Consider the following 18566-nt stretch of genomic DNA (forward strand, 5'->3'; position numbering starts at 1 on the left):
GCACCATGTCCGTGCGCTGAAGCGCCAAAGGCTTAAAGGACAGGTAAGGAGCTCAGGCGAATGGGCGGGCCCTCCGGAGCACTGTACTGGAACGGTACCTGGTGCTCCGGGCAGGCTCCAGTATGACCGTACCGGGGCGTACCGCCTGCAACCCATCACTGCAGTACAGGATGTTTCTTGAGGCACCCGAGTTAAGGATGGCAATTCTGCAGTGGCAGCTGCAGAGACACAAAACACAGGTTATTCTTCTGCCTTAATCATAGGAAGAGAGCTGTGTTGGTTTGTGATACTTCACAATCAGGAGTCTCGTAACACCTTGTGAAGTGAACGGCAACATTAGCAAAATGTATTAATTGGAAAACTTCAGATTTTACTTTTTGAGAAGAACAGCTCTGGGCACTTTCAATCAATTTGACCTGAAAGATTCTGGGCCCCAAAATGTGAGGTAAAAAGTATTCCAGAGAACCTGATTGATTGATTGATTGATATGTTTATGCTACCCATCTCCCCTATTAAGACGACTGGGTGGCTCACAGATTATACAAAGACAAATAGAAAAATAATTTCAATATTAAAACTATGCAATCAAACTTTTAAGGTTGTTCTTGATTTGAAGTCATTTATTTAGCAACCGTTCGAAGTTACAATGGCACCGAAAAAGTGATTTATGACCGTTTTTCACAACTGCAACCATTGCAGTATCCCCACAGTCACATGATCAAAATTCAAGCGTGTGGCAACTGGCATTATTTATGACGGTTACAGGGTCATGTGGGTCGCCTTTTGTCATCTTCTGACAAAGTCAATGGGAAGCCAGATTCACTTAATAATCGTGTCAACTTAAGTTAACAACAGCAGCGATTCACTTAATAACAGTTGCTAGAAAGTTCGCAAAATGGAGCAAAACTCACTTAACAACTGTCTTGCTTAGCAATGGAAATGTTGGGCTCAATTGTAGTTGTAAGTCAAGGATTAAAGGTAAAGGTAAAGGTTCCCCTCGCACAGAGGTGAAATTTAGCAGGTTCTGACAGGTTCTGGAGAGCGGAAATTCTGGTAGCGGAAATTTTGAGTAGTTTCGAGAACTGACTAATACCACTTCTGGCTGGCCCCAAAGTGAAAAAAAAATGCATTTCACCACTGCCCTCGCACATATGTGCTAGTCGTTCCCGACTTTAGGGGGGCGGTGCTTATCTCTGTTTCAAAGCCAAAGAGCCAGCGCTGTCCAAAGATCTCCGTGGTCATGTGGCCAGCATGACTAAACATCGAAGGCGCACGGAACACTGTTATCTTCCCACCAAAGGTGATCCCTATTTTTCTACTTGCATTTTTACATGCTTTTGAACTGCTAGATTGCCAGAAGCTGGGGCAAGTAACGGGAGCTCCCCCCGTTACACGGCGCTAGGGATTCGAACCACTGAACTGCCAACCTTTCTGCTCAACAAGCTCAGCGTCCTAGCCACTGAGCCACTGCATCCCCATAAGTCAAGGATTGCCTGTAAACAAGGACTAAGAGACAGAGGACAGAGGGATGAGGTCATCTTACTTATCAACCATCTCCAGAGGTAAGCCCCACCCCGGCCAAAAGGGGAGAGGGGGCAGTTCTCACCTCCGGTGGTAGAATGTCCCACCAGGTCGGGGCCTGGATCCTGCTCACCAGAAATCCTTAGCAGACAGTATCTGTACCATGCTTTTTCCACTACCCTGTTTCCCTGAAAATAAGACCTCCCCAGATAATAAGGCTAATCGGGCTTTTGAGTGCATGCACTCAAATAAGCCCTCCCCCAAAAATAAGCCCTCCCTGAAAATACTGCAACACAGCAGCAGCCATGAAGTGACCACGCTCGCCGCCTCCTGCACCTCAAAAATAATAAGACCTCCACAAAAATAAGGCCAAGCACTTATTTTTTTTTGGGGGGGGGGTGTCAAAAGAAAATAAGACACTGTCTTATTTTCGGGGAAACACAGTAACATAGGTGGGTTAGTCCCATTGGGATCATATGACTCCCCTGATACCGTGGACTAGTTCCATATTTATTTAACATCATGTTTTCACGCCTGTATGGAAACTGCTTGCAGAGAATCAATGAATTAATTTCTTCCTACCCAATTGCCTTATTAAAATATTTATATCCTACACTTCCAAGTTCCACCTGAGAAAGGCTTTAGGGTGACCTAGGTAAGCTTCTTTTAAAAAAAGGAATCTTTAAAGCAGCACAAAAATGTTAATCAGCCAGGACCTTTCTTTAAGATCCTTGCTGACTTAAATCTTTCCCCACTGTACTTATGAAGGATGGGTAGTTCAGAATTGACCAACACAGCCCCACATAAAAGCTATTCTGACTGCTTTGCAACACACACACACACACACACAAACACACACAAACACACACTGGCTGTGAGCCAAGATATCCCATATCGCATAGAGCCTTTTACTGAAAACAATTTAATGACCCTAAATTTTAAAAATCCACTAGCTTTCAGCGGGACTAAAGCTAAGTGAATTTACAGGGTCCTGATATTTTACTGTAATCGGTTGCTTTGTTCGTTCTTAAGCCTTGCAGAGTTTATTCCTTGCAAACCACTGTGATTCTTACATTTATTTTACCTTTTTGATTTATAGCCTGCCTTCCTATCCAGAATATATGCAAATGACTTCAAGTAAACAACAGGCAGAGGAACAAACCCGTAGGATCTGTTTTATTTATTTATTAAATATTTTTTTCTACAATACCTCAACCAAAGCAACTCTTGACAATTACATAGGTTAAAAAAAATAGATTGAACAGAAAAAAATAGGACAGAAGGAAGAGTATAGGAGCTGGCAAAATGTTACATAAATGAGGATGGCTCTTTTGAATCTTAACTGAATGATAAGGGACCTTGGAGGTCTTGTAGTCCAACCCCCTGCTCAAGCAAGATACCATTCCAGACAAGTGACCATCCAGCCTCTTCTTAAGAGCCTCCAGTGATGGAGAAGCCCCAAATTTTGAAGGCAAGCTTCTTGAAATCTTGAATTAAATCTTGATAACTTGAATTAAATATTGAAGTGTCTATGGAGATACTCAGTCATCCAGGTCACGATTGGGCCAAAGGTGCTTTTTAAAGAGGCAACTGGACTTTCTGGTTTTCTTTGAAGACATTTCACTTCTCATCCAAGAAGCTTCTTCAGAAACCAGAAAGTCCAGCTGCCTCTTGAAAAAGCACCTTTGGGATAAATCTTGAAGTTTTACAACAGGTTTTCCACAGTGGTATTTGACTTCCTGATTATGGACCATTAGAAGTTATGGTGGAAATACCCCAAATAAGCTATCCAAAGCCTTTTCTTTTAATCATCACATCCCCGTGTTTAAGTAATGCTGTTCTAAGACCCATTTTATTGTGGTGACATCAACGCTAAGTCCTTATGCTAAATTCCAGGAGAAGAGGAGAAAAGTGTCTTCTCTCAAGCTAATCTTACCTCGTAAAACAGGGGTGTCAAACTCAAGGCTCGCAAGCCGGATCTGGCCTGCGGGGTGCTTAGATCTGGTCCATGGGGACACCCTGAAAACAGTGAAGGACTGGCCCATTGTGCCTTTGCCAGAGAATACGGAGCCCTCTTCACTGCAGTGGTGGGATTCAAAAAATGTTTACTACCAGTTCTGTGGGCATTGCAGGAGAAGGATAGGCGTGGCTTGGTGGGCGTGGCAGGGGAAGGATACTGCAAAATCCTCATTTCCTCCTGATCATCTGGGATTCGGGAGGCAGAGAATAGATGGGGGCGGGGCCAGTCAGAGGTGGTATTTACCGGTTCTCTGAACTACTCAAAATTTCCGCTACCGGTTCTCCAGAACTGGTCAGAACCTGCTGAATACCACCTCTACTTCAATGGCAGAGTGCTGCAGGAGGCCGTCGCGGAAATCCCCCAGCCTTGCTCAGGTTACCGCAGGTGCCCATGACACAAGTGATGTCAAGCTGGCCGCATCCCCTGGCCACCCCCCCCAGGTCAATCACAACCCTGATGCGGCTCTCAATGACATCGAGTTTGACACCCCTGTCGTAAAAGAAACAGCACTGCTCCTAAAAATGCTCAAAGTTTTGGCTCGCCTAGACTGGCTAATACCTACTGCAGCTGTGAGAAAATCACTTTAAGAAAATAGCACTTGCTTGAATCAATCATCAACTAACCACAAAGGCCAGCTTCTCCCACTCTCTTCAAGGCTAAGTTCTTGATCTCTGAGAGACCAGCCCTCTTTCTGATCACCCTAGGGCTGGAGCAGATGTTCAGAGGAAATGTACCAAGGAATCCTTTCTTGACACCACTCCACCAATCGAACTCACTATAAATCCCAGAATGTTCTGCGAGGAGAAAAAAAAACTGTCTATGCTGTCAAGAGAACCCAGGGAATTGTGGTCCAATATATTTGGAGATATTGCATTGGGAAAGCTGCTGCAAGCAACAACTAGATGGCCAATTAATATCGCAAGGATGGTTTATTAGTTTCCCTTGCCACAGCATGCAAAATTCATGGCCCTTGTCTGCTGACACCACAGCTAAAATGGTTATTGTTGGATCCAGGTTTATCCCAGAACTGTATAAATAATAAATTTAGTAAGTAAAAGCAAAGTTTCTTTTCTTGATTTGATAAAATACCTTCATACCGGAGCCAGTTGTCCGTACCAACCGATTTTAATTACTCATTTCCTCTGGTTCGTGTGGCAAGCATTCAAAAATGTCTGACATGCAAAAATACAAAACAAAGATTGGAAAAAGAAAAAAAAAACGGCGGCTTGGAATGATATAATGTGGACTTGTAGAGTTGGTGTAATAATTTTCCTGATTTCTCAAGAGAAAATAGTTTTCAATCCCTCTTGACTTTATTGGAATGAAAATGAACTTCTCCCGATTCTCATGTAAGTTTTTGCTTTGTCTAATCTCCTTTCAAGTCATCAACAGAATAACAGAGTTGGAAGAGACCCTGGAGGTTTTCTAGTCCAGCGGTCACAACTGTGGTACATGAGAAAAATTTGGTGGTCCGCAGAAAAATTATTTGCATTTTTTATATTGCACTAAATCAGGGGTCCTCAAACTACAGTCCCTGGGCTGGATACATGCAATGAATGCTTGTGTTGCTGCAGAGAGTCTCCCCCTTCAGGGTCTTTTTGTGTGGTTTGGAGGGGGGCAGAAATTCTGACTTGGGGTATGCTTCAGCCTCCTGGGGAGGGGGGGGCTTTGGGTGAAGGCTGGAGGGAAGTGCCGCTGGTGGCAAAGAGCCGGAGGCCCTCATTCCAGTGGGACTGCATCATGGCCTGGAACTGGCTGACCATCTCAGCCCGCTGAGTCTCCAGGCACCGGTACCTGGCCTTGCACTCCCGCTGGTCTTCCCTCTGCTTGGAAAGCCTATGCTTGTAGTCCTCAGTGAGGTGCATCTGCTGAGCCTCAGTCGGATCCAATTTGAACTGAGCTGTTTTGCCAACTCTTTCTCATGGTGGCTGCTTAGCTCCAATAACTGCTTCCTGTTGTGGCCCTAAGGAGCCTGGGCCGGCAGGCGAGGACTAGCTGGGAGGGGAGGGGCAAGTAGAGGCTGGTGAGGCGCCCCTTGACGTGAGTGACATAGAGTTGGCCACCCCCACCCAATCACATGATCACCTAACCACACCCACCCAGATCATTAGGCAGATTATATTAATGGTCCGCGGGATTTAAAATTATAAATTTAGTGGTCCATGAGGTCCAAAAGGTTGGGTACCCCTGTTCTAATCCAACACCCTGCACAAGCAGGAGACCCTCTAACTTTCCAGACAAATGGCTGACCAGTCTCTTCTTAAAATCCTCCAGTGATGGGAGCACCCACAACTTCTGAAAAGCAAGCCATTCCACTGATTAATTGTTCTCATTGTTCGGAAATTTCTCCATAGATTCTAGGTTACCCGTCTCCGCTTGCTTGATTAGTTTCCATCCATTGTTTCTTGTCCTGCCTTCTGGTGCTTTGGAAAATAGGTCGATCCCCTCTTTTGTTCTTAAGATTCACTGGATAGTGGACTATTATAAGTAGAATAGTTTTCACAACACAAAAAGTGCTAGCTTGTAGAAGGCCTAAATCTTGAAATAAAGCTGAAACTTCAAACATCTATATTTTATAACTGCTCATTACTCGGCCTTCAAAAAGCAGAAGAATCAGAATTCAGGAACAAAACAACCACCTAAAAATGTATTTGCATGCTTCCATTAAAATTGACCTTGTACGTTTGAATTGTGATTTTGTGCCAATCCAAGATACTATCCCACATGTCAGTTATGAATGAAAGAATAAGAGAGGATCAAATCCCATTTGCAAATACGCTACCCCTTTCATTGTAAACTTTTCCTATATTAGAGCAATAAACACATTCTTGTTGGACTTCCTAATCATCTGTCTCAATTGCTACTGAAGGCAGAAATCAAAGGAGTCAGGGTGCCAGATTGAGGAACTTAACTTGGGTCTGGCCAATTTTATGCTCTAATATTGTTTATCCTGATTTATGTCAATCATCTTAATTACTCTGCAGGTGGAAGAGTCACGTTTAGGTACAACCTTCCCATTCCCATTTAACTTTTCATATGAGCAATTGTTGTCAAATAAATGCACTGCAGTAGGAAGGTTGGCTCCTCAGCTCTTTTTATGTTAAGTGGCATTGGGATGTCAGCTTCTTACGTGTGCTCTGTGTCTCCTACCATATCTATAGGTCACTGATGGCGAACCTATGGCACGCGTGCCACAGGTGGCACACGGAGCCATTTGTCAGGGCACACCAGGCGCTGCCCTGTCAGCTGGCCAGCGCGCATGCACGCGCTGGCCAGCTGAGTTCACCGTTTTTAAAAGCTATTTTTCACCCTCCCCAGGCTCCAGAGGCTTCATAGGAGCCTGGGGAGGGCGAAAAGAGCCCCCCGCCCTCCCCCCCCCCCGGAGACTTCAGGGACCGTCCGGAGGCTTCCCTGAAGCCTTCGGAACGCTTAAAACAAGCCTCCGGACGGCCCTGAAGCCTTCGGAGCTCTCAAAACGACCCTCCAAGCAAACCAGAAGTGACTTCCGGTTTGCTCGGAGGGTCGTTTTGAGTGCTCCGAAGGCATCAGGTAAGCCTCCGGATGGTCCCTGAAGCCTTCGGAATGCTTAAAACGACCCTCCAAGCAAACCAGAAGTGACTTCCGGTTTGCTCGGAGGGTCGTTTTGAGTGCTCCGAAGGCATCAGGTAAGCCTCCAGACGGTCCCTGAAGCCTTCGGAATGCTTAAAACGACCCTCCAAGCAAACCAGAAGTGACTTCCGGTTTGCTCGGAGGGTCGTTTTGAGCGCTCCGAAGGCGTCAGGGAAGCCTCCGGATGGTCCCTGAAGCCTCCGGAGGGCCTCTGGGGGGGCGGGGGAGGCTCTTTTCGCCCTCCCCAGGCTCCTATAAAGCCTCTGGAGCCTGGGGAGGGCAAAAAAAGCATGTAAAAAGGGGCGGCCGCGCCTGTTGTGCGCGCATGCGCACTGGGAGGGGTCGCGCATTGTATTATGGGTGCGGCACGCCCGCACACGACCCCCCTGCGCTCCCCCCACTTGTGGCACGTGAGCCAAAAAAGGTTCGCCATCGCTGCTATAGGTGAACAGGTCCTTCTCTGACTTGATATGTTTGTCTGCAGATTTCTGCATATCAAACGTCTGCTTAAGTAGAAAGAATAACAGAGTCAGCAATTTATTTCTATGATGAAGTGGCACCCAACATAGTACAATGTCATTCCCAAGATTATTTAAATTCTGAGAAAGGATTAAGTTTGTTCACAACAGAGGTAGTCCATGACTTAACAGCCATTTGTTTAGTAACGTTCGAATTAGCAATGGCACTGAAAAAATGACTTATGACTGTTTTTCATACTTATGACCACCCAAGCATCCCTGTGGTCATGTGATCAAATTTCAGCAATTGGCATGTCTTTACGATGGTTGAAGTGTCCCAGGGTCACGTGATCACCTTTTGCGACCTTCCGACAAGCAATGTCAATGGGGAAGCCAGATTCACTTAACAACCATGTGACTAACTTAACAACGGCGGTGATTCACCTAACAACTGTGGCAAGAAAGGATGTAAAATGGGGCAAAATTCACTTAACAACTGTCTTGCTTAGCAACAGAAATTTTGGCTTCCATTGTGGTCTTAAGTTAAGGATTATTTCTAGTCACTATTTGTCTCCTCTAAGTCACTCAGTCCAAAAGAAATCAGAGAAGGTTAAAAGTTTGCAAACTCATTTTTCAAACTCAAGTTGCTTCAAGAAAATTCTCCCTACAGGAACACTGCCACCAGTCAAACTTTATTTTAGTCAATAACCAGCATAAGGACTATGTTGGTATGTGTTATATAATTTGGACTCTTAATGGGTTAAGTCCCTGTCAACACTTCTTTGTTACTTTTATAAATTATAGGTTTGATATTTTTGTACTGTTGACATTTTACTCTATGTTCTATATCGCTACTTAAGAGAAGCAATACACAAAACGTATTGAATAATAATAGCCATGCAAAGAAAAGAAAAAAGTGTCCTTGTAATTTTGGGGAACATTTTTCTGCTCCAGTAACATACTTGCTTTTAAGTTTTGAAAGAATGAAAGATAAGCAGTGGCGTGTATTTGAACAAATCCTTTACAAAAAGAAGTGATTAACAATTGTGGTGTATTGTTAGCTTTCTTCACTTATACCAACAACTTGGGGGTCAAGATCTAAAGGTTACAATGAACTTGTGTGTGCAAACAAGTGATAATTGAGGACATTTTTGTCCTCTACCAACATAGCATGGATGTTTAGTTTTACAATTTCAGATCTTCTAAAGGCCTGCACTTTTAATTTGCCTTGACAGACCTGCCAACAGCAGAAGATTTTCAAGTAATTGTCTTCCCCACCACAAAAAAAAATTCAATATCTTTTTAAGATGTGGTTTACAGTCCTCAAATCTGCGAGGGAGGGGGGAGACTATCCTTGTGACTATTTCTAATAAAAACACACCCATCTGTTGTGATAGACTAGACCATATTTTTTTTTGCAACAATCTTATGTAATGCATTCTGGCTGGGAATTATGGAACTTAAAAAGACAGAACACCCAGAAGGCACCAAGCTGTGGGTGACAGACAAAACCACAATTTCCTCAGAATTAGGCCTTAGTCAGTGTTCTAGCACTAACCTTTGTCTAATGCATAGACTTCTGCAGTTTAAATAGCATGGTTGTTTTCCTTGACAATCTTGTCACTCACCTCCATCCAACTTTTAAAATCAGAATTGCATAATCTAAGATCTTTTACTCTGAGGCATTTTAGGCGCTTCCTTGGGTTAATTACACTTTCTTTCTTTTTCCATTATCAATTCAGAATCTCAGAATCTATGGGCTGAAAGCCTTCCCCTTTTAAGAGATTTTACTTTAGCACACATGCGAGGGATTATCCCCTAAATGTATTTGAGTGTATTTTTAAGGGCAGATCTATAATATTATACCGGAAGGATATAATTTTACAGGTTCTTACTTGGAAGATGACAATGGGTTTTGTGTATTTTAAAGACCTGCAAGAGTTTATGCCAGAAGTGGCTTTTCAAATGACTTTTGACTTAAATTCTGACTTGGGAAACAGGTAGAAATTGTCACATAGGAACTAATGTGAGGGGTCTCTTCCAGCCACCTTGAAAGAGGCGGTGGTGAGACCCTTGCTCAAGAAGCCTTCCCTGGACCCTACGGAGCTGGCCAATTATCATCCTATCTCCAACCTTCCCTTTCTGGCGAAGGTTGTAGAGAGTGTGGTGGCTTATCAGTTTCCACGACATCTGGAGGAAAATGATTATCTAGACCCGTGCCAGTCCGGCTTCCGCCCTGGGCACAGCACGGAGACGGCCTTGGTCGCGTTGGTGGATGATCTCTGGAGGGCCAGAGATAGGGGTTGTTCCTCTATCCTGGTCCTGTTAGACCTCTCGGCAGCTTTTGATACCATCGACCATGGTATCCTGTTGCGCCGACTGGAGGGGTTGGGGGTCGGAGGCACCGTTTTACGGTGGTTCGGCTCCTTCCTTTCCGGCCGGACGCAACGTGTGTTGACAGGGGAGCAGAGGTCGACTCTGTGCCCCCTTACCTGTGGGGTGCCACAGGGGTCGGTCCTCTCGCCGCTCCTGTTCAACACATATATGAAGCCGCTGGGTGAGATCATCCGTGATTTCGGGGTGGGATACCATCTGTACGCTGATGATACTCAGCTGTACATTTCCACCCCGAACCACCCCAACGAGGCCGTCGAAATGATGTCCCGGTGTGTGGAAGCCGTACGGGTCTGGATGGATGACAACCGACTCAAGCTCAACCCCTCCAAGACGGAGTGGCTGTGGGTTCCGGCCCCCCGGTTCAACCAGGTAATTCCATCCCTGGCCATCGGGGGCGTTCAACTTGCCCCGGTGGAGCGGGCGCGCAATCTGGGCATCCTCCTTGATGCTCGGCTGTCCATGGATGACCATGTGACAGCCGTGGCAAGGGGGGCATTCCACCAGGTTCGCCTGGTGCGCCAATTGCGCCCCCTATTGGACCGGGACGCCTTGCGCACAGTCACTCATGCGCTGGTGACGTCTCGCCTGGACTACTGTAACGCTCTCTACATGAGGCTTCCCTTGAAATGCACTCGTAGACTACAGTTGGTCCAGAACGCGGCCGCGCGGGTAATTATCGGGAGTACAAGGTACTCCCATGTGACACCTCTCCTGCGCGAGCTGCACTGGCTCCCTGTGGTCTACCGGGTGCGTTTCAAGGTCCTGATAACAATCTTTAAAGCGCTCCATGGCTCAGGACCTAGCTACTTGCAGGATCGTATCCTGCCCCATACATTCTTGCGACCAATTCGCTCGCACAGAGAGGGACTCCTCCAGGTGCCGTCCACCAGACAATGTCGGGGGGCGGCGTCTAGGAGTAGAGCCTTCTCTGTTGCGGGCCCAGCCCTGTGGAATGACCTTCCCCCAGATATTAGGACTACCTCTGACCTCCGCTCCTTCCGGATAAAGCTCATTTCAAGTAGCTGGCCTGGCTCAACCATAGTTCGTTCATACTGCTCCTGACGGGTTTTTTAATTTTTGTGACTTTTTGACTTTTATAAGGGGATTTTAAACTTGTTTTATTTGTCTTTTCTTATTTTTATACCTCCTCCATGTACACGTGTTCGTTTATTTTGTGTGTGTATTGTCCTTATTGTTTTTATGTGTTTTATTGTACGCCGCGCCGAGTCCTTCGGGAGAGGGAGCGGCTAAGAAATAAATTTATTATTATTATTATTATTATTATTATTATTATTGTTGTTGTTGTTGTTGTTGTTGTTGTTGTTATTATTATTATTATTATTATTATTATTATTATTAAAACAGGTATACTCCAGAGAAGAAAGAACTCCCCCCCCCAATCAAATCTCATGTATGATATGGCCTTACCCACTTAATTTATTTGTTGGATTTATGTCCCACTTTTATTTATGTTCAGGAACACAAGGTTGTTAAGTGTTTCCTTCTATTTCCCCCCCAAAATAATTCTGTGAAATAGATTGTCCTGAGAAACAATAACTAGCCCAAATCACCAACCACAATTTGGTGACGGTGGGTAGTTTTGAACCCGGATTTTATCTACGTCAATCTAACAGCTTAATCACTAGCCCATAAGGTAAAGGTAAAAGTCCCCCTGGCACAAATGTCCTAGTCGCTCCTGACTCTAGGGGGCAGTGCTCATCTCTGTTTCAAAGCTGAAAAGCCCACACTGTCCGAAGACATCTCCATGCACACAGAACGCTGTTACCTTCCCATCAAAGGTGGTTCCTATTTTTCTACTTGCATTTTTTACGTGCTTTCAAACTGCTAGGTTGGCAGAAGCTGGGACAAGTAAAGGGAGCTCACTCCGTTATGCGGCGCTAGGGATTCGAACTGCCAAACTGCTGACTTTTCTGATCGACAAGCTCAGCATCTTAGCCACTGAGCCACTACTGAGGGGGGGAGGGTCTTTTTGCAGGTATTTCATGCCATGGCACTAGTTTAGTTTAGCCGTTATCCTGCAAAGTACGACTGTTGGAATTCTGTCTCCAAAAAGTCTAACCTGCTTAGAAAAGCAAGTGCCTAGGATCTCACTGCCAAATAAACCAGCACAAGTATTGACTCCCACGCATTCAGCCACAGCAAGCATAGGAAAACTATAGCACAATTATAGGAAAACACCTTGCCTTTCATACAGCTTAATTCTCCCAGTCAGAAAGGAAGAGAATTAAATTTTAAAAGTCTGCCCATCAGATTTAACAGCACACCTTAAGACAGCCCTCATCTAATCAGCTGGGGGGGGGGGGGGGGAAGAGAAGAATAAAATGGCAAGATTGTAAGGTAGCAGCCGAAGAAATGGTATCACTCCTGCTGTTTTACTTAACCCTATACAACCCACAAGTTCTCACCTGTCCTAAAACAGATGGAAAGGGGAGGAATCTCTCAAAAACACACACACCTAATTATTTCCTATCTTCAAGGTGATTTTTTCTTTAAGAAAAAGGAAAACTATCTTTTTTTTTAATCACCAGAAAGCCTCTGATCCTGTTTTTCCAGATAATCTTGCAAAAAAGCAACAACTGCTAGAGGCCCTTACAAGCCTGCCAAAGGAACACCATATGAAATGCTATTAGCCCAGCTGTTTGGCTTTTTCAGCTGTGACAGATTCATATCCTGACACATATGGACTCTGTTTCCCCATCAGTAACGAACCATATTTTACTAGACATTAATATAACCTCACTGGAGTTTGCAGAAGATGCTGGGGTGGTTAAAGGGGATTTGCTAGCCTACGGACTGCTCGTATCTCAGGCTGCAACATTTTACCACCGCCTCTCTTTAGACTGAAATGGCTATAGTAGGCTGCCACTCTCCCCAACCATTGCAAAGAAGGGAGCTTATAAGTAACTCTGTAATGAGCAACTGCTAGTAAAAGAGGTTGGGGGGGGGGGGGATAAGGCGGCGGCGTTTCACTTTTTAACCACGGCTGGTTTGGGGCTTGTTACTCATAGCTTGAAAGCTGCTTCTCTCCCCATTAAGTCAAAAGTAACTATCCAGAAATGCTTATAATCACCTAACATGCTCGAACTGGTTTAGCGGATTCTCCCACGGCACAACTCCAAAGACATCCCCTAGCTAGCCTCACTACCAGAAAATATGAAGGGGAAAACTAACTTTAAAAGTTTGTGCACTTGGGCAAATGCAACAAATGCCAGGATTGTGTGAACAGTTGCAGATGGCATGGGTTTCTAGGAAGAAAGCTCACTCCATACCATTATTATTATTATTATTATTATTATTATTATTATTATTATCATCATCATCATCATTATTATTATCATTATTTCTTTTATTCATCATCATCATTATTATCATTATTATTATTATCATTATTTCTTTTATTCATTAAACATGAAACTCAGTAGAGTGAACATTTAAAGATGTGTCACAAATACCACTGACTGGTGCTAACGGTTGATATGGACCAGCATCCTAGGTATTAACCAAGTAACAACTACTACTACCATAATTATTATTATTTGGTTAATGTTTGGTGAGATTCACAGCCTTTGGGGCTGGTGAGTAGCTCAACAGCTGGAGTCCTAACCAAGGACCTAAGAACTGTTAAGGTAACGTCGGAGGATATAAGCTGTTCCAAGTAGGGTGGTTTTTTGTAGAATCAGAATGTTCAAGTCCGATAAATTTAGAATTTCCAAATAGCGAGGTAGCCCTTTAGGTATTGCTCCAAGGGCTCCAATTACAATTGCTCTTCATTTATTATTATTATTATTATTATTATTATTATTATTATTATTATTATTATTATTATTATTATTATTATTATTATTATTAATTATTATTATTTATTATTATTATTATTATTATTATTATTATTATTATTATTATTATTATTATTATTATATTATTATTATTATTATTATACGATTGTATCACAGCGGCCAGTTGTTTCGCCGGATTTGGCATTGATTGCTAGTCGGGCCCCACCCAGGGGCCTAGGACGTCGTAACGTATTTTCGTAATATACGTGCAGATCCAAGCAGTACAGCTTTTTGCATTTGACTGATGGTGATTTTGTCAATTTTTAACTGTTTTAAATGTAATTCCAGTGCTTTTGGAATAGCACCCAGTGTGCCAATTACCACTGGAATTACCACTGCTGGTTTGTGCCATAATCGTTGAATTTCAATTTTTAAGTCCTGGTATTTCACGACTTTTTCATGTTCCTTCTCCTCGACCCTGCTATCACCTGGTATTGCGATTATTGTTGTTGTTGTTGTTGTTATTGTTATTATTATTTAATTAAGCATGAATCTCAGTAAAGTGAACATTTAAAGACCTGTCACAAATTTCATTGTCTGCTGCTAATGGTTGATACGATTGCTGCCAGCGACCTAGGTATCAACCAGGTATCTTCTTAAAATATTTGATGTTCCTAGTAGCACCGTTTGTTTTACAGTTCCGTTGGTGTTATTGCAGGAAACTGCAATTTCTTTATGTGCTGTTATTGTTGTTATTAGAAAAGAAGCCCGCTTTGCCTTTCAATGCGATTCAATTCTTTAGCTGCGGCCCCAGAACCGGGTTGAAAGCGGGGAAGTCCACCTGGGACTACTAAGCTGATACACAACCGGAGGAGGGGACCCCCTTCCACACGTACTCCACACCACTAGATCGCATTCTGGAACAAGCCTCGATTTCCCACGAGGACACCCCACCCCCACCCAGTCCCCGCGCGCGGCGCACGTGTTTGGAAGCGCAGCACCAGCGAGCGTCCAAGCAACACGTGGCGTCATAACCTTGGAATGCCAGAGCCTCGTCTCGAACGGCAATCCAAGCAGGCGGCACGAGCGCGCGCCTTCCCACACCTCTGGGGTTGCTTTTTTTTTTCCCCGGGTTGCGAGCGGAAGGCATTCTCACGTTTATCAAACACGCGCCTCTGCAAAAACCTAACCAGGATTGCCTCCTGGCATGTGCAGAGCGCCTGCAAAGGGTGGGATTTTTTTTTTTAGGGATTTCCCCCGCGCAGGACAGGCGCGCTTACCTTCCAGCACGACCTCCTTGCCGGCCCTCTTGAGCGCCTGCACGGCTTCGTCGTGGGTGGCATCGCGCAAATCCGCGCCGTTGACGGTCAGGATGGCATCGCCGACGTAGAGCGCCTGGGTCTGGTCGGCGGCCAAGCCCTTGAAGATCTTGCTGATGAGGATGGGCATCTTGTTCTCTTTGCCCCCTTTGATGCTGATGCCCAAGCCGCCCATCTCCTGCTTCAACACCTTGACGCACCGCTTCTGGTTGGAGACGGCTTCGGGCACTTGTTCGGGCAAGTCGGTCAGCGCCGTCCGGACTCCGAGCGCCGGCTTGGGGCTCCCGCCGTTGTTGTTGCCGCTGCTGTTGTAGCTGCTCTCCGACGGCGACTCGGGCGAACCAGCGCCGGGCAGGGGACAAGAGGAAGAAGAGGAGGAGGCGGCCGCCCTCGACGCCCCACCGCCGGTTCCTCTGCCGCAGAAAGTTCCATTGCCCGCCGAGGCTGCCCCGATGCCGTTGTAAGCCGCGGCGGCGCCTCCGCCTTCCTCGCCGCTCAGCACCAGCGCCTCGCCGCCCAGGGTCACCAACACCCGGTGCCACCGGTCGCGCACCAAAACTTCCAGCGCGCCGCTCCGCTGCAGCCGGCCGCCGCCGCCTCCGGCCGCCGCTACCGCCATCTTTGGAGCATTTCTTAAAACACCATGTGATTTGGGCACACACAAACACACACCCGCGCGCGGCTACACACACACACACACACACCACGCCCCGGGAAGGGGGGGGGAGAGAAAGAAGTGGGTGAAAGAGAGCGCCCGGAGCCGAGCCGCCACTCCGAGAGGTCGGCGGAGACTTCGCCAAGGGGAGGGGCCCGGGTCAAGCCAGGAGGGTGGGTTAGGGGAGGGCAGGGGCGGGGTGGAAGGGCGAGGCGTTCTGCCTTCGGGACGCTCGTCCTGTCGAACCGGAGTTGGGGAGAGTGGAGGGGGGGGGGGTGAGGTCCGGACGCTGTCCCGAGGACCTACCTGGGTGGAGGCGTTTTTTCCCCCCAGGACGCTTAGAAGCATCCCCGACGTTAAAGAGGGAAGGGAAAAAGGGGGCTCCTCGATAGGTTCCCCCCCCCCGGCGCTGGGATGTCCTGGATTCCGTCTAAAATAGTGGTTTATATATTGCTGACCCAACTGTTAGCTTACATTCCTAACAATTCCCCACCTTTTTTTAGCCATGCCCCACCTAAATGTCTTTAAAATCCTGATGCCCCCCCTCCTCCATGACATATAATTCTTACTTAAGAAATGAACTCTACTCACGGAGGAAGCCTCCAAGGCCATTAACTTGGTTTAAACAAGGTTCAAATTGCCCTCATTAACAATCAAATTGCGCCCCTGTGAGGCGTGGGCCCCACGTTTTAAAAGTAATCTCGGATCACCTTGAGGCGGTTTCTCCAAAACCTGAAGTTGCAGGTACAGGTGGTCTTCCTTTAGTAACCATTCAACCTCATGACATCGTTGAAAAAAGCTACTGATGATATTTTTTCCCCAGGCTTAACCACCGTTGGTAGCATCCCCCTGGCCAAGGGATCAACATTCAGACTCTTGGCAACTGACTCATACTTAGGACAATTGCAGTGTCCTGGGGTCGTTTGCAACTTTCTGACAAGTAAAATCAATGGGTAAACCAGACTCACTGAACAGCTGTGGCTAACTTCATAATTGCAATGATTCCCTTAGCTGTGGCAAGCAAGGTTGTAAAACGGGGCAAAACTCAACATGTCTCACTTAGCAACATAAATGTTGGGGCTCAACTGTGGTTGCACATTGAGGACTACCTGTACACTAGATTAGCATTCCCATGATGGCACCAGAGGTTTGGACAAGAATCCCAGAGCCAGCCTGGGACAAGGCATAACCTGGGACCCAGCCTTCTTTCAAAATGGCTCTCAGCGCCCTGGAGGAAGGATGGGAATAACAAACTTTTCCTACAATTTCATCCTTGGAAACCCTGGATGCTTTTGTTTTATTTTGCCTTTTTGTTTCCCTGCAGTCCCATCATCATCCAGTTATTCTCCCCCCCCTCCCCTCCCCCTCCCCCCCCCCCCCAGCCTTTTCCTAAACTAGATCATGGCAATCTGGGTATATTAGTTTTCCATGTTAAATAACCTATTTTAAAACTCTTGTCGGTAGATTGGCAGGAGCTTCTAAAATCCCACCATTCCTAGGCTTCAGTTATGGTTTTGTCAGGTTTTAGGTTTAGATTTTAATAGGAGATTAAAGAGTCCTATTAAAGAAACACATCCGTTAATGTGAGTTGAAAAGCGAGAAAGTGCCAGCTGCTAGTACCTCTTGGCTGCTGTTGCAACAGTTAGCAGAGCTGCTTGAAAACAGTTGTAGTACAGATAGTCCTCTGTGTAAAACCATTCATTTAGTGACTATTCAAAGTTACGACGGCACTGAAAAAAGTGACTGACCAGTTTTCACACTTAAGACCATTGCAGCATCTCCACCATCACATGATCAATTTTGGGCGCTTGGTGTTGTGGGCTGCCAGCTGCCAGCAGAGCCGGCAGCAGACTCGGATGAGGAGGAGGTTGGGGAGGAGGTTGGGTCAGTGCTGGAGTCTGGGGAAGGCTCTGATGGATGCTCTGCGTTGGACACAGAGATAGAGCCAAGGCCGTCTGACATTTTCCAGCCATTGGAGAGGCAGCTGCCTTTGGAGGCTGATATGAGTGAGGAGGAAGAACAGCTGTGGCCTGTTCCAGATGCACATTCCAGATGCGCAGAGCAGTTAGAAGAGGTGAGCAATGGAGGAGAAGCAACGGAGGACAAGGAATCGACTTGGGAAGCAAAGCACATGTGGGTGCTGAATGGCCACTCCATGGCTGGGGAATAAATAGAAGGAAAGGGGAGTAGTTGTCATAGGAGACAACAGTTCGGATTTCTAAAGATTTTGCTCACTGTGTTTCGTGCCAGAAAGACTGCTCGCCAGAACTTAATTTGCAGCTTTTCGGCTGGGAGCTCATGGCCTTGCAATTATGGCAAGGCACTGATAAGGTCTGTTACTGCAGTTAACTCCTTGAAGAACAATTGCCTGGACTTTTCCGTGGGTGAATGCAATTAATTCACAAGAAGTAAATAAAGAGGGATTTTTTGTGACAAAGAGTCTATTTCTTGCTTCTGCTAAGGCTGGGTCAAAACTCTTGGAAACTGGCATGTATTTATGACAGTTGCCCTATCCCTGAGGTCATTTGATCACCAATTGTAAACTTCCTAGCTGGCTTCTGGACAAACAAAGTGAGTGAGGAAAGCCAGATTCACTTAACGACTGCATGATTCACTCAACAACCGCAATGGTTAACTTAACAGCTGGCAAAAAGATAAAATGGAGCACAACTCGCATAACCCTTTAGTGCCTTGCTTACCAAGATAAATTTTGGCCTCCACAACATTTGTAAGTTGAGGACTACCTGTAGCTGACTGGGAAAAAAGTCAACCTTGCTAAGCTCTTGAGTT

The 18566-nt window shown here is 45.7% G+C and overlaps 1 protein-coding gene across 2 annotated transcripts in view; it reads right to left on the reverse strand.

Moving 5' to 3' along the window:
- SNTB1 (syntrophin beta 1) overlaps positions 1–16016 on the reverse strand; it is a 140973-nt gene extending 124957 nt beyond the window's left edge. Inside the window, exon 1 of one of the 2 annotated variants that reach the window (XM_081950595.1) lies at positions 15083–16016. In XM_081950595.1, coding sequence (XP_081806721.1) covers positions 15083–15740 — 658 coding nt within the window. In that variant the 5' untranslated portion in view covers positions 15741–16016. The remainder of the gene's footprint in view (positions 1–15082) is intronic. The other variant, XM_081950594.1, reaches the window with a different exon arrangement.
- Between the last annotated feature and the right edge of the window lie 2550 nt (positions 16017–18566).

The sequence above is a fragment of the Natrix helvetica genome (genome assembly GCF_964273705.1).
Source record: "Natrix helvetica genome assembly, chromosome: 4".
NCBI lineage: Eukaryota > Metazoa > Chordata > Lepidosauria > Squamata > Natricidae > Natrix > Natrix helvetica.